At 33.9% G+C, this 17,176-nt stretch overlaps 2 protein-coding genes across 2 annotated transcripts; both read right to left on the bottom strand.

Annotated features, from left to right (window-relative positions):
• Positions 1-802: 802 nt before the first annotated feature.
• Positions 803-2,738, bottom strand: LOC128204052 (uncharacterized). Its single transcript, XM_052905387.1, has 3 exons — positions 2,642-2,738; positions 1,726-1,876; positions 803-860 (listed from the first exon to the last, which is right to left on the bottom strand). The coding sequence occupies exons 1-3, from the start codon at positions 2,736-2,738 to the stop codon at positions 803-805; spliced, it is 306 nt and encodes a 101-aa protein (XP_052761347.1).
• Positions 2,739-12,208: 9,470 nt separating this feature from the next.
• On the bottom strand, positions 12,209-14,128 carry LOC128204043 (uncharacterized). The gene is made up of 3 exons (XM_052905375.1): positions 14,020-14,128; positions 13,092-13,242; positions 12,209-12,266 (listed from the first exon to the last, which is right to left on the bottom strand). Exons 1-3 carry the CDS (start codon positions 14,114-14,116, stop codon positions 12,209-12,211), a joined length of 306 nt encoding a protein of 101 aa, XP_052761335.1. The 5' UTR covers positions 14,117-14,128.
• Positions 14,129-17,176: the final 3,048 nt, after the last annotated feature.

Below are 17,176 nucleotides of genomic sequence, written 5' to 3' on the forward strand. Positions count from 1 at the left end.
TTCAAACAGTGCTTATCACGAAGATACGTATGTGTACCTGAATAAAAGTACATTAAGCGTGTGATTTCTTCACATGTGAACCTTAAGACCATAAAATTTGACAAAATCTTAATCCCCAACTGGTTGGTAGTTTGATTATCGCAAATAACGGCTTACTATTAAAATCAACATACGACTTTGTAATTGATTATTCGAATCCCCAAGTGGCAACAAGCAGGGAGTTGATTATTCGAATCCCCAACTGGCAACAAGCAGGGAATTGATTATACGAATCGCCAACTATCAACTTCCTGCCAACTATACCGTAATGGTTGTTTTGTCATTTGCCGAGTGTTGTCGGGTTATCATTTCCTACTTTTTTATCGTGTTTGTTTTTAATCGTATGAATTAAGCTTTTTATCGGTGAAAACGCAAGGTACCAGATAGATAGTCGTTTTCGTGAGTATGAATACAGGAGACGGCCGAGTAACTACGGTTGAGAAATTTGGGGGAAAACACATGAGAGCTGCTTAATAAAATTTGGTCCATCCGTGTGGGCTATTTCCTTAACTTTATAACTTTATTAAGTTCGGATCAGTGTGCCTTTAAACAAAGCAAACGTTGTTTGTTTATCTGCCGTTCTTCTCACTGTAGTTTCCATTGTATTTTTGATTGAATACTTTCTAGTGCGCATTTTCCCGATAAGTTAAGTATACACTTGACAACTGATTGCCATCTGGGTGCATAACAAGATTTTTATATTCTATAATTTGCATTTAATAGGTATATAACGGTGAACATGAATAAACACAACTGACGAGCTCTATTTCCCACCAATTGGCATAGCGGTTGTAGCGTAGTTTTGTGCGAGAACCTGTGCCCTGCAAAATTTGAGAAAAAAAAACAACATATTAAACATATGAATATTTTATGAAGAGAAACATTTTTTTTTCAAAATCATGTGGAGTATAAGCTTGCTTTTTAAAAAAAACTTTTTTTTTATTTATCTAATGGGTCATGCGAATCGATCTGCAAATCCGTCAACACGGTATTGAATGGGACATTTTTCAGCTACGAAGACGAAACAGTAGGAACATCGGCAATATATTGTAGTTCTGTAATGTCTTTATCGAAAATAAGAGATTGGTCAAATGCTACTTGTGATTTTTTTCTATGTGTGCTACTCTCCACTCTGTATAAGTTTAAAGCGTGAAGTCGAAATAAAAAGATATGATCTTTGTTGTGATAAGTAATTTCGTGCAAAGTGAACTGAAATGGTAACACCTTAACAGAGTTATCGCATCCAAATCAAGACCAACTGCAAGTTTTACTTGCACAGTTAGCGATAAGAATGCGTACAAGAATACGAGCAAGTACAAGTAGGGTTTCGCATTCTCTCTAATATATTCAATTTTCTTTTCTTCCGTTATCATAACTTTTTATACTGCTAGATTTCCCCCTCTTTCCCCCATATAACAAATTATAAAACATATGAGGTTTGTTACACTTTGGACAATTAACACTGCATTGACTGTATCGGCATCATATCTTTCTATGTCGCATTGCATAATCCCCCACCCCATTCCACATAAAACAGTTAAAATTCTAAAACTGTTTTCATTTTAAAGGTTCGTTACACTTCGATTCTGAAGCAACTGTTATAAATTGCAGAGTTCGCAAATTTGTTTAATCATATGCAAACAAATTGCACGTTGGAAAATGACACGAACTCTTTAATTTACTCACTCTTTGCAGACAGCAGCACATAACAGGTTTGTGATTAGTGCATTGTGTCCGTCAATTTTGTTCACAAGTTCAGGGCAGAAAGTGGATTCACATTGAGCCTCGGTTTCGTCAGTACCAAACTGACCAAGGAGCTGCTTGGCCAAATCTAGGACTGAAATATTAGGAAATTTGAATGTTGTTATTTTATTCCAATACACAAATAAATACTATTGTTCTTCAGACCGTCAAACAAGACCTATTGCATGGTTCACATACCAGAACCAATATTTTATATGGAGTTCTCGCTTGTTCACCTAATGTTTTTGGTTTAACCAGTAAAAGGCAAATGAAGGCCATGAAGGCAATTTACATTCCTTTCGTTATGTCCTTTCGCCTTAAAGCGTTTAGACTGCTCAGTTATGTGTACACCTTATAATACCTTATAATATTTTGCAACTCAATATAATCCTTTAACTCATGTAAGGAACCCGATATAATAATATGATTAATGTGCAATAAGCCACTGTCGATAATGTTAAATGTTATACCTGATGACCACCATAGTTAGTTTTAGTATCATTTGAAAGAAAACTGCTTGCTGATTTCCAGTCGTTTGTAAAATAAATGACCGATAATTCGCTATAGTGAGAGTAGCTGCAGATTGTAATGGTACTCTTTATTGGTAAAATGTTAACATGTTTTGCTCCTCTTATCAAACAAAAAAAATCAAATAATACAATAATAAGATGGGGTCACCAGGCGTCCAAAATTCATTCTACTTCGTTCTCGTTCAATATAACTTTCAGGGCTCAGCAAAACTATGTACACACCTCGACACTAATCAATAATTATATAAAAATAGTTATCATCATGCTATTCAAATGAAGAAAACACTATTATAATTATTTTTAAAGAGTTTAAGCAAAAAATGACGTACTGTCGTATCCTCCCAGCAGGCTCTCGATAAACCTCTCGTTGACACTGGCGCTGAGCACGAACGGCATCAGGCACATAAACACGACGGCGAATTTCATGGTGATTGCGGGGGGGGGGGGTGTTGACGTACTTTCTATGGACAACGAGTAATCTTTATAGAAAAATGGCTATAAAACAAATTGCATTTATAAAAGACTTTCGCAATATATATCAACTGTAAAGATGAATCTTTTAAGTTCAGGCGATAATATGTTTTAGGATAAAGTATTATTGCGTGTTTATAAAAACAAAACAGAACTACAATGTCATAAACACTTAAGTGTTTTTTTTTAAACAATGCATGTGAAAAATAACAGTTAATTTTATACATCAAGTCTCTTATCTTTATGACTTTAATGCATTAGGTTCCTAATTTTACCGACAAAGACTTATTATCTTAATTAAGTTATGAAATCAATTTCATCATAAGTCTCACATAAAATCTTAGATAGCAGGTTTATGTACAAACTACATCAACATGAACAGAACAGAACAGAATTTTATTACACGTAAACTATACAGTTTTTTTTGTGTTTCATATACATATTTAATAAATTACAATTACAATTAAACCCATATTTTATATCGTTAAAATATCACAACAATTAATGATTGATTAATGATCACTCGGAGTTGTTACAGACACATTGTCTTATCTAATTAAAAAAAAAAATCTAATATTTCCATATATTTTTTCAATTAAATATAATATTAGTTCATCAATGCCACCTGCGTTTTGTATATTGTTTTAGGTAAAATGTAAGAAATCCTTAAGAAAAAGATTTGATTTGATTCAACAGGGGTGGTATTCAATGTTCGTCTTAATTGGATCGAAGAACTGTGTAGCAAATCAGATTGTACAGTGAGTTCAGTCAATGATGTATGATCACATAATGAATACCACCAATGCCTGTTTGTTTAAGGATCACCGTATATATCGAAATAGTTCATTCTAGCATTTATATTAAAGCTTCGCAAATCCAATTGTCCGTAACCATATTCCCCAAAAGCAACACATTACCTTCAAAAGTTGTACTGCCAAATTATTTCATTTCGGAGCTTTTATATACATCGAAAAAGCCAGTGGTCAGTTACGTGATTCTGTTACATAAGTGCAATCCATAACGGTCAGTGGTTGGGCGATCTGGTCTTGATAGTGTGGCCTCAATTCCGATCTTTTGACCACATCAGTATTTTGGAAGGAATTATAAGATAGATTTTGAATTAGTGTGAAAAGCAGTTGCTCAGATAGTTTGTTTCCAGTCTAGTTGTATACGTATTCTGTCCATGTGAGTCAAAATTCACAAAAATGAGCTTGACAAGATAGACTATGCCGACGAAGACATGATGAAGAGGTTCACCGTCATATCGATCCAAATAAACTCTATTACCATAATCTTTTCATGTCAATAAACTTAAAACACTTTGATAATTAAATGTTAAATATTTTCCAAGATTTAATCAAACACAAAAGGCTTTGCAATTCTTTCGCCAATAGAATTTTGTTATGTAGGACAACGTGCATTTTATTTACCCAAAAGGCAGAAATATACTCTGAAAATTGAAGTAACCGTTTATAGTTGTCCTAAAGTATTATAAAACATTGTATTATTCTTACATCTGAACGGCATATTGCGGCTAAATTGCATGATTTTAAAACTGTTACACATATCTTGAACGCACTAACCAACGAATGATCAATCGGATTTTTCCCAAGGCATAACGTAATACATACAACACAGCAAAATGACCACTCATGTACATGTCGGCTATGATTGGCATTGATCTATCTATGTTAACACACACATTTTCTTACAGTTTGGTGTACAAGTGTACTTTTGTGGACAAACTTTGACCGGATAACATCGTTTGAAGTATGCAGTTAAAGTACGTGAAAAAAATGCATTTAGTTATGAGTTTGAATGTTGTTTCTCAGACGTGTGCGTTCATATTTGAACTTCTGAAAATGATAAACTATGAATCTGTGATGTATATTATCACCGTCATGTTTTATATCGTCATGGTTGTTGAGCATGCTCTGCTTTTCCTGGAACTGTCAGCTATGTAGTTGCTAGGTATTTAGTTATGTCATCGTTAAAATAACTGTATGTCTAGTGTAGGAAATCCAATTACAACTGACCTAAGAGGGATTCCAGTTAAAAGAACCAAGACCATACGGCCATAATGTAACTGTTAACATACTAATAATAAACGTACTGTGGAGCAAAGAATTTGCAATTTTCTACGCTATTGCTTAGTACGTGTCGATGACATTTGAAGCAAATATATATTTCAGTACCACGCAAATGGAATATATACTGTATGAATTGAGTATCTGTGCAAGCAATGCAAACTTCAATGGAAACGCACAGTTTTATTTAAAAAAAGTATTGTCAAGTGTTATAATTAAGATATATTTAGATTTGTGGCGAATTTAGAATTTTTGGTTTTGAAGATATATAAATTTATCATTTTCAACATTCAAAATGGAAGGTTAATTCAAGAAAATGACTAGGGTAGGGGCATTTGAGCTGTTGCTATTCCCTTTGTCAATGGATTCGCCATGTTCGAGGTATTTATACTCGCTCTCTGACAAGGCTTATTCAGCTTATTTTCCTATACTATTATTAGTCATTGAAGGATTTTTGGAGCAATGTGCACATACTTAATGTAACCCTGGTCAGAGCTACACTGGTTCTTTAACGTGCACCATAGTGTTGTGCGGCCGAGAATCGCACCTGCCCAGTCTGTTACCATTATTACACGGAATCGCCACAAACTGATGATCCTGTATTTGTTTGGTTTTAGTCGTCTAGTACTTGGAACTTATAAGCATGTTTGAGCCGTCGTAAAAAGTCCTTGATAATCATTGGTAGTCTTGGGTGAAATATCTTACAAGGTATAACGACCAAACGTCATTTAAAGCTTCCAAGTCGCATATCAGTCGGGGACAATCTTATTGTGTGACAGCTAGACAGATAAAGCAGAAAAATACGACCGGACTAAGACCGCCTTATGACGTACGACTGACATGGTGGCGATTCCAATGTGACTAAAGTATTATAGAGACAGGCAAGGATGAGAAAATTGTATAAGCTCAAAGAATAAAGCGAAAAATATATATGATATTTCTAAAGCACGTGTTTGATTAGTATCTTTAACAGGAGGTGGAAGTGTGATCAAAGTCTAAAGATCATAGCTTTTGGGGAAGAATGTAAACGTTTGAAATTCAGTCAATCAGTTGTTCAATTTCGAAATACAGTATTTCAATTATTATGCTCACTCCTTGAAGTAAGCACACGGGAATTTTTTTATAGTATATATCTCAGGTTCTTTCTTGTTGAATAAGCATGTTTGAGACTACTACACAACACTTTTAAATTTATTGCAATCCGGAAAAAAATGATGGCGATTTACTATGAGGATTTAGTATGTGGCTTTACATGATGCATACCTCATTTTAAACCAAACCATTTACTACGAGACAAATTGGGACAATGTGTACGGCAGTTGTTCGACAATACTGGGATGTGGTGCAATATTCGTCAAGTTCCGAACGAATGAAATTAACAGTATAACATGGGTATTTGAAGAGAAGATATTCCACCCGCATATGTTGCTTATACTACAACTAAATATTGGATTTAGGTATTGGTTAAAATGTTTGTGTCTCTAGTTCATTGTTGTTAAGGTCCTTGTCTTGAGCTTCTAAACAAGAAATATTTTTGAATTGTTGACTGCCGTGCGTTTCCCTGTAGTTTTCATTGTTTTATTATATACCGGATCTGTGTAACAAATGTGCATGAAGTATCTACTCCCAACATTAGTCCATCAAACCTCTCTATGGATGCAAAAGTGCGAAAATATTAACGTGATTCACGTGCCTGTTCGGTGATCTTATTTTGCATACTCAATTCCAGTATCTTTAAACTAGCTTGACAGAGCCACGCTTCGATTTAAAACATATGTTTATGTTATACTTTCATTTGTACGAATAAGTCGAAAAAATGCAATTCAACCGTCGATTACTCGTAATCGGGAGGCAAGAAGATGTTTATGTGTACTAGTATTATCCCGTCCTGCGAAGTGGGAAACAATGTTGAGTTCAATCATACCGAGGTGTATATACAATTTAATATATAATCGGTATATATATTTAATCAAATTACTGAAACATGCAAAATATTTCTTCAAGTTTCGAATCCAATGTTAGACGTGCAACTTCATCTTTTTATTCACATTGTGTCAGGTAAAATAACTTTTTTCTGTAGAATTATATAGAAAGTATCTTAAACTATTAACGATCAAATGGTTTGTTTTGTTACATGCGTCATTAAGGTATTTTTTCCCTCAATATAATATTCTCTTTTTCTATATTGAGATCAATTTTCACAATAATAAGAGCTATTTTTGTTGGGGTTACCTCGCAATGTTTTCGATCCGACATTGAGTTCAGTTTTCAACATTTTGAAATAAAAGAGAAAAACATGTTTAACATTTGGTTAATAACAAGAAAACCATGATAGCCTATGGTACAGTTTAGTGTTCTAGTTTACGTTCTGTACTTTTAGAACGCTAAATGATCAGCAGATGTCTACTTTGAGAAGTAGGAGGTCACTGGAATCACGAAATAGAGATAAAAACACGTTAATGGAAGTAAGAATGTGCAGGCCTAGACGATAACAATTTGACATACGTCCGAAATCATGTAGTGAATTTCGAAATTCACGGTGTGAACTAGTACGAGCACTTGGAACCTATTAAAATCTTTGAACAATCAAATAAAATCAAGCTCATAATACATATAATAAAATCACTCGTAATCTTTAAGCTTATTATTTGGTATACAAGTATACAAATGTATAATCATATATTTCGTTTACTGTTCGATACAATCAAAATCGCTTACATGGCTTATATAATTTAAGTTGTTGCTTAAGGCGTTTCGCAATGGTTTAAATTTGCCTTTTAATAGTGTTGCTCTGTCGCGTGCATACAAACATGTGCATAGAAATGGTCCAGGCAATATTAAGATGAGGAATCACGTGACTTCAACGGGGTTCTCACGTGGGTCATCACGGTTCAAACCCGATGTAAACAAGGGGAAAAGTGACGTAAATTCCTAAATAACTTTTTTGAGAAAAAAATATGAAAATATTGCTAAGCCTATAAATGACTATGCGATTTTCTGCTTCTACACGTGTGAACTATTTAAGATATGATTGTATTTTAACGATGCAATCCTTGTCTAAAATTTGATGGAATATTGTAGAACGATGCAAAGCTGTGTGCGCCGTGATTCCTTTTTGTGTACGCATTTTTAGTACTAAGTAATATTCAAGAAGTCACATATGCGTTAAAAGGCTAGTTTTGTTCATTACTTTCATAAAACGAATTTTTCGTAAAATGTATTTTAGTTTTGCAATAAATATCGAATTTTCAAGGAATGCTGTTGTAAACGTTTATTTTATTATGCTGCTGTTAACGTGAACTTTATCTCACCTATATAAAGCTCACTATGTTTTATTGGTATGCATGACAAACTTATTATAACATTCTTATTTTATTCTAAATTATAGTTTGTATTACTCCCTCAATTGTGACGATAATTTATACAACACAAAAGTATTATTCCAAATAGTCTTTTTTTCATGAAATGAATTTACATCAACTGGATCGATTTGAAAATGTTAAAGGGTCAACATAGTTTTATCCAGAAGAAATCAGGAAAAAAATAGGAAGCACTGACAAAGAAAATGACTACCACGAAAATATCCTACCCTCGTTTAATGATTATTAGTTTCTTGCATGTCCTCTTGTGTCAGATAGGTTCATCCCAACCCGAGCGTAGGGTGATATGCGGAAACAAGGTTTACTGGGTTTCTGCAGAACTCACGGTGCGAGGGTTGGGATGAGCCTATTTTAGATAAGAGGCCATGGTAGATACTTTTTTACCACCTCAGTTAAAGAAAATAAAGTTGAAATATATATTTTTTGCGGGAACTCTTTTTTGCATAGTGAAATATTTTGCGTATAGATGTAATAATTTATGGATCTCATAGATATGCGCGCAGTGATTCATAATATGTTAACATATGTTTTTGGTGCCATGAAAATGATTTATTTGGATTTTTTTAATAAGATAATGGTTCCATGGTGCTACAGACGACGGTCTTCAATAAGGGATGCAATTTCGTGATGACAATTGAAAAGTAGTTCCATACGGATATTTTTTACTCTTTAGCCATGGGCAAGATTAGGATGTCCAGCATGACCAAATATTTGGATCTACTTATCTGGGGTGGAAAAAAATGATAGCTTTGACGTCATAGAAGAAAATATCACCAACCAGACACCGCATGTGGAATCACAAACCTCGAGTAGTGATGATACAGACTGCCCTTCAATTCATTTCCTGTATGAAAAAACACTAACAAAAAATGTTCTTACATTTATGGACGCTTAAACACTTAATATAATTGTTTTAATTTCCCAAAATGACGAATACATGTCGAAAACAATGGTTTTTATGAAGGATATCGAGTTTAATCTAAAAGAAAGGTGCAGAGAAATACCGTATTATTTTCCTTATGAGACGATAGTAGATCGTAGTAAGTATTTTAGCACTCACCAATCATTAAATATGTTTGTGTTTTCAGCTATTAAATACACGATTACAATCTTGTTATCAGTAATTAATATTTTCCATAAATGCATAATTTAGTAAGTAGTTAAAGGTTTATCAATCAAAATTAATGTTTGTTTTACATGTGTATGTATTGATTTTGAATAAGAGTATCACTTTAACATTCTTAAAAAGCTTAATTATTTACAGCTATTTTTTTTTAAATCAGATCGTTTTGTCATTTGCATACAAATTTCAAATGTATTATGTATTCAAAGTTGAATGTAAAAAGGCCATGCAAAACCACAATGGAATATGATAATATATATATGTATATAAACAACACCATCACTATAATAATGTACAATGCAATCATACAATACATCAAAGAAATAGTTATTGTTTCAACTACTTCAATAACTTAGAAAGGTTGAAATTTTTCATAGGAAGCTTTGAATAATTTCCATCAAACGGTTTGACTCATATCATGAAGAAATGATAAAAAGTTTATAATGACATCACATACTAATCAAATGGACCCAACACACTGATTAAAGAATTATATAATTCAATAGTTAAATGATAAATGTTACATTAACATTTTTTTAACGTTATTTAAAGTAAATATTTGGGAAAATTCAAGTAAATCATTTCTTGACAGTTTACTTTCTTTTTCTGGTTGATGTACATGGAACCAGGTTGGCTGGAGTATATCTTGCCTTCCATTTGAGTGTATTCATTACTTCATCAATTGAGTTAATCCACATTTGGTGAATTATACGTGGGCCAACCTCGTCAATTAAAGAGGGACAATGAGTATTTCGGATGTCTCGCCATGGCGGCCTTTCTAGAGCATAACATTTTAAAATCGATAAAATGGATATAAATTCATTCCATGAAATATGATCATTTAGAATAACAGCTTTATGTTGTATGCATTATCGTCACAATTAAGAAGGTAATTCAAACTATTAAGTAAAATGAAATAAGCATGATAAATTAGTAAAGCCTACAAATTAAATATAAATTACGTTATTAAGGTGAGAAAAATTAACGCTAACAACAGAATATATAAAATTCATGTTTACAACAGCGTTTCTCGAAATATCGATATTCATTAAAAGAACTAAAAGGCATTTTACAAACAATTCGTTTAATGAAATAAATGAACAAAAATATTTGTTCACGCATGTTTGTCTTCTGAAATATTACTTATTACCAACAAATACATAACAGTCAAAGAATCACGGCGCACACAGCGTTGCATCGTTCTACAACATCCCGTCGAGTTGAACTTTTGACCAAAGTTTGCATCGTTAAAACACAAGCAAATCTAAAAATGTTTAACACTTGTAGAAGCATTAAATATGATAGTATTTTATAGGCTAAGTAATACTTTCATATATTTAAACGGAATTAAAGTCACTTTATTGCTTGTTTACATCGGTTGTGATCCGTGGTGACCCATGTGAGAGCCCCGTTGAACTTTCGAGATTCCTCAACCTGAATATACACACTTGCTGAATGACATATTTTGGGTGTTAACGCTTTTTTATCATATATCATTTTCAATATGAAATTTTACGTATATTCGTTTTGTTTCATATGTTGTCTAAACAGTTTTCTCATTTGAACAGCCTCAAAACCAGATATTGCCACTGTAAACTAGCACCATAGATTTGGGTATTTAGTTGTGTTGAGTTGGGCTGTTTTTTGTTGTGCAGTTCTTGTGCATTGGAAGCTGCAGCCTTTCAATGCTTCTGCAACGCTGTGAGTAGGCAGAGTTTAAGTAAATGTCTTATTGTGTGACTGTTATGCTGACATCGCATGGACATGCGGCATTCAGAAATGAATGTCTTGCTGGCGTGACATTGGACATTGGGCATTCAACAACAAATGTCTTACTGACACGACATTGGACTTGCAACATTCAAAAAATGAATGTCGGGCTGGCACGACAATGAACATTTAAAATGAAAGTCGTGCTGGCATGACAATGGACACTGGACATTCAAAAATGAGGGTCGTGCTAGCACTAAATGGCACATTCCAAAACAAAATTAGCATTGGCACTACATTGAACATTACACATTGAAAAAATGAAGATTTGAAATCGGACACATTGAAATTTGACATTCAACGAATGACATGCTGGCACGACGTTGGACAATCAAAAACAAATTTCTTTCTGGCACGACATCAGACATTGGACAATGTTTCGCTATTTTGTCATGCAAAAAATCCGTCATGGTCCGGATTTGTCCGTGTTTATTTGGGATGTTTAGAAGATATATTAGTATTTAATACGAATATAACCCGTTTAGTCGCGTTTGGATGACTTGCATCAACATTCGTCGGGAACATTTTTTTTCTTTCTTTCAATCGCATCTTCGAGGCATGCGCATAAATAATCCTAACGAAAAGCAATACCAAACGATTGCTGACAAATGCCGTATTTGCGATAAAGTAATAATAACATACATGTATATTCTGCATTACCTGCAGAAAACTGGAAGAAAGGACAACCTATACCTATAACAGTGTACAGTCAGATTCTTACAAGTTTTCTAAAAAGTATTTTTATCGAATTAGGAGCGTCAAATAAGTGGATTATGGGGAGTTACTAAATAAAATTTGTCCATCCACGCGGGCTATTTCCTCGCCATATTAACTTCATAAATTTATTAAGTTCGGATCAGTTTGCCTTTACACAGGGCAAACTTGTTTAGCTGCCGGGCTTGTCACTGTAGTTTCCTTTGTATTTTTGATTGAATATTTTCTAGTGCGCATTTTCCGACAAATTAGGGTAAAACTTGACAAATGATTGCCATCTGGGTGCATAACAAGATTTGTATATTCTTTAATTTGCATTTAATAGTTATCAATAAACACAACTGACGAGCTCTATTTCCCACCAATTGGCATAGCGGTTGTAACGTAGTTTTGTGCGAGAACCTGTGCCCTGCAAAATTTGAGAAAAAAACACACATTAAACATATAAAAAGTATGTTAAAAACATTTTTTTTTTCAAAAAAAATGTAGAGGATAAGCTTTTTTTAATAATTATTGATTTATTTTGAAATATTTTAACTAGAAATGCGACTAATTGACACTTTTGTTGCCTGCTAATGGGTCATGCTAATTGAGCTGCAATTATGTCAATATGTTATTGATTGCGACATTTTTCAATTTGCAGGTGAAGAAAAGGAACAATAAAGTGCAGTTCTGTAAAAGCCTGTATCGCAAATGAGCTTTTTACAGAGAGGATGCCAAATACTATTTATGAGCTATTTTATGAGTGCTACGACCCCAAGTATGTGCACTTTGTATAATTTTAAAGCGTTAAGTCGATATTATATATCGAAATGATATGATCTTCAATGTAATTAGTAACACCAAAACATAGTTATCGCACCCAAATCAAGACCAACTGCAAGTTTTACTTGTACAGTTAGCGACAAGAACACACAGAAGTAGTGTTTCGCATCCTCCCTGATATAAACAATTTGCCTTTTTCATAATCATAACTTTTTATGCTGCTCCATTTTCCCCTCATATCCTCATATTACATGTTACAATTCTAGAACAATTTTCATTTTGAGGTACTTACACTTTCGACACTCATTAATGTCAATAACTGTATGGATTACAATTTGTTTTGTAGAAGATTGTTGTTGTTTTTCTAAGCAGCAATTATAGATTGCACAGTTCGCTACTTGAAAGTTGTTTAATCATATACAATCATATTGCACGTTGGGAAATGACACGAACTCCTGAATTTACTTACTCTTTGCAGACAGCAGCGCATAACAGGCTTGTGATCAGTGGGTTGTGTCCGTCAATTTTGTTCACAAGTTCAGGGCAGAAAGTAGATTCACATTGAGCCTCGGTTTCGTCAGTACCAAACTGACCAAGGAGCTGCTTGGCCAAATCTAGGACTGAAATATTATGGAATTTGAATGTTGTTAAATCAATCCAATACATAAAGCAATACTTTTGTTCTTCAGACCGTCAAACGAGACCTTTTGCGTGTTTCATGCATAAAGATCTCGCTTGTCTACCTAATGGTAATTGTTTGACCTAGTAAAAGGTTAATGGAGGCAATTTACATTTCTTTTTTTTAATATCTTATACTTGATGCGGCTTGAACAAACATGATTGGATGTGAGCGATGTCTACTTGAGATGTCTAGACTGCTCAGAATGATGTGTAGACCTTATATAATAGTTTGTCACACAATATAAAAATATATAAAAAACACACAAATGTATTTAACATATTTAAGGAATCCGATATAATAATAAGCTTTAAGTTTAATGAGCCATTGGCGATAATGTTAAATGTTGATACCTGATGACCACCATAATCAGTTTAGTGTTATTTAGAGAAAATTGCTTGCTGATTTTAGTAGTTTGTAAAATTAATAACCGATTAAACGTTCTAGAGAAAGTAACTGCAGATTGTAATGGTGTTCTTTATCGGTATTATGTTTACATGTTTGCTCCTCTTGTCAAACTATTTCATATGATACAATATATGGGTTCACCAGGCGTCCAAAGTTCATCCTACTTCGTTCTCGTTCAATTGCTCAGCAAAACATAGTACACATATCGACACTTATCTATAATTATATTATAGTTATTATCTTGCTATTAAAATGAAGAAAAAACTATTGTAATATTTTTTTATAACGAGTAAAAGAAAAATAGACATACTGTCGTATCCTCCCAGCAGGCTCTCGATAAACCTCTCGTTGACACTGGCGCTGAGCACGAACGGCATCAGGCACATAAACACGACGGCGAATTTCATGGTGATTGCGGGGGGTGTTGACGTACTTTCTATGGACAACGAGTAATCTTTATAGAAAAATGGCTATAAAACAAATTGCATTTATAAAAGACTTTCGCAATATATATCAACTGTAAAAACCAATCTTTTAAATTCTGGCGATAATATGGTTTTAGGATAAAGTATTAATAATTGTCTATAAAAACAAAACAGAACTACACAGAAAAGACTTGTATAAGAATAGATTTTAAAATTCACCATTATATAAGAATATGAATACCACCAATGCATGTTTGTTTAAGGAGCACCGTATATACTGATTAAAACAGTTCACGCTTGTCCCTAACCATATTCCCAAAAAGCAACACATTACCTTCAAAAGTTGTACTGCCAAATATTTTATTTCGGAGCTTTTATATACATTTAAAATACCAGTAGTCACCTTCGTGATTAAGTTACATAAGTGCAATCCGTAACGGTCAGTGGTTGGACGATCTGGTCTTGATAGCGTGGCCCCTATTCGGACGTTTCGGTCACAGCATTATTGTGGAAGGAATTGCAAATTAGATTTTAAAATTGTCTGAAAATGAGTTGCGCAGATAGTTTGTATCCAGTCTTAAAACGCATCCTGCCCATGTGAGTCAAAAATCACAAAAGTGATCTTGACCAAATAGACTATGCCGACGAAGACATAATGAAGACGTACACCGACATAATTATCAATTCAAATAGACATGATTACCCTGACCTGTTCATGGCAAATAACTTCTTCGACTTTCAGCATTTCTTTTTAAAAACACTTCATAAATTAAATGTTATATATGTTTCCATATTTTATCCACCACAAAATGCTTTGTAAATAACAATGTGTTCGCCAAAATTAACATCTTTCTGTAGTACTGATAGAACGACGATCATTTTGTTTTTCATTAAAAGGCAGAAACATGCTCTGAAATTCGTATAAAGTTGTCCTCAGATATTATTAAGCATTGCACCGTTCTTACTTGTTACACATATCTTGAACGCATTAACCAACGAATGGTCACCGGAAGTATTTTACCTAAGCCATACAAAAACACACTCAAAATGAACACTTATGTACATGTCGGCGCCGTGATTGTCATTGATCTCCGTTTGAAAACAAACATATTTTCTTACGGTTTGGGGTACAAGTCCTTGAGGTATTTCCATTCCATTCCTCAATGGATTAGCCAATTGATCGAGGGGAAAATGTTAATTTGCATTAATCTGCACGTTCCGCCAACAGATAATCTGGTGGTGGTGTGAGTTTTTGCATTCGATGAGTGTTCCGATAAATTTATTAATGATATTAGGTTTTTGGGGCATATTGCACCGAGAGAATGTCACCCTGGTTAGGGCTACTCTTCTTATACGTGCACCGTTGTAAAGCAGGGCCACACGGCCCCCTCGCAGAAGAAAAATAGTATTGTTTTAGTGTTGCGGCTAGGAATCGACCCTGCAACCCCTGGAATGACAGTCAAGTGTGTTACGACTGGAACACGGATCCGCCACCAACTGATAATCCTGTATGTGTTTGGTATTTATAGTCGTTCGACTAGTCGCATGACCAGTCGTAAACATTCCTTGATAATCGTAGGTAGTTTTGGTGACAAATCATTCCAGGTTTTTTCATACGTCCTTGAAGTCTTCCATAAGTCGCAGACCAGTCGGAGAAAAGTCTTATTGTGCAACTTTTAGACTGACATTGCAGACAAAATACGACCGAGCCAAGACCGCTTTGATTTTGCCATGGCCGCAATTACAATGCAACTGAGACAGGCACGACGGATATGAAAGTTAACACATAGGCTGGTGGCATATATTAAAAAGCTGTATCTGTGTGAAATTTACATAAACACACGACATTGGACATTTAACATTCAAAAGTGAATGTCATGCTGGCACAACATTGAAAATTGGATCAACAAAAAGAATGTATTGCTGGCACGACATTAGCCAATGGAATCTCAAAAATGAAAGTCGTGCTGGTGCGACATTGTCTAGTGAAAAAATGACAATCTCGGACCCATGAACAAGAAAACTCAAATGGAATAGCCACGGTTCTTGTTAAAGGAACATAATTGATAGTCAAGATATATGTATACTTGAAGTACTATAGCCTGCAGGTTTACCTCGGTTCATAAATTGGTGTATCATAGTATTTTTAAGCATTGTGTTGGACTTCCTGTCAGACAGAGACATCGAATGATCCTTAAAGATATAAATGACCAGTGCACGTATCCATTAGCTGAATATTGCAATATTGAATAATGACAAATTATTTAAACTTTAAAAGTAAACCGGTATTATTCAGACGAATTCCACCTTTCGAACGTATCGGTTTAGAAGTAGATTTTTAATTTTATATTATTTGTTTCCATTGGCATTAGCAAACAAAACGTGTAAAAGCAAACAACACTATAAATGAATAGCGATTGATGTTTTAAAAAGTTTTACAAACTTACATATTGTAAGATTAAATATTCAAATACGGCAACGATTTCATTCGAATATAATAGTTGTTCATCACAACCGTTTTGATGTTGATTTTGATAAAAAAATATGAAATACAAATGCAATATCACATAGACAAGTTAGTCTGAAAGTTCGATTGAAAGAAAAATGGCAATAAAGGCATGAATACTTGGCACAAGGAAATAACGTTAAAAGATCTAAAGATCTGTATCTAAAACATGTACATTTTTCAACCGATCTCGTATTTAAACTAAATGAGATCATTTCATTTCTATGCTTGAATATACAAACATTAAAACCGGTGGTTATCTTTGCAATTAAGTTACATATGTACACTCCTTAATGGTGCATGATTAGGCCATATTTGTCCCAAGTTAGGCCATCTTGGTAACAATATCATTTTACAAGGAATTATCAAATATAATGTACTTGGTGACTTCAATTCAATCTGAATGTTGAATCGTTGATATTTACTGTTTGTCTGTCGGTGTAAATCTAATATAACCCCAATAGCAAATTACCTCCATCTGCTTAAATGGCATGCTTGAACAGCATCAATACCATAACATTACTTTATGGCCATCT

Source organism: Mya arenaria, chromosome 2, assembly GCF_026914265.1.
Source record: "Mya arenaria isolate MELC-2E11 chromosome 2, ASM2691426v1".
In the NCBI taxonomy this organism is placed as follows: domain Eukaryota; kingdom Metazoa; phylum Mollusca; class Bivalvia; order Myida; family Myidae; genus Mya; species Mya arenaria.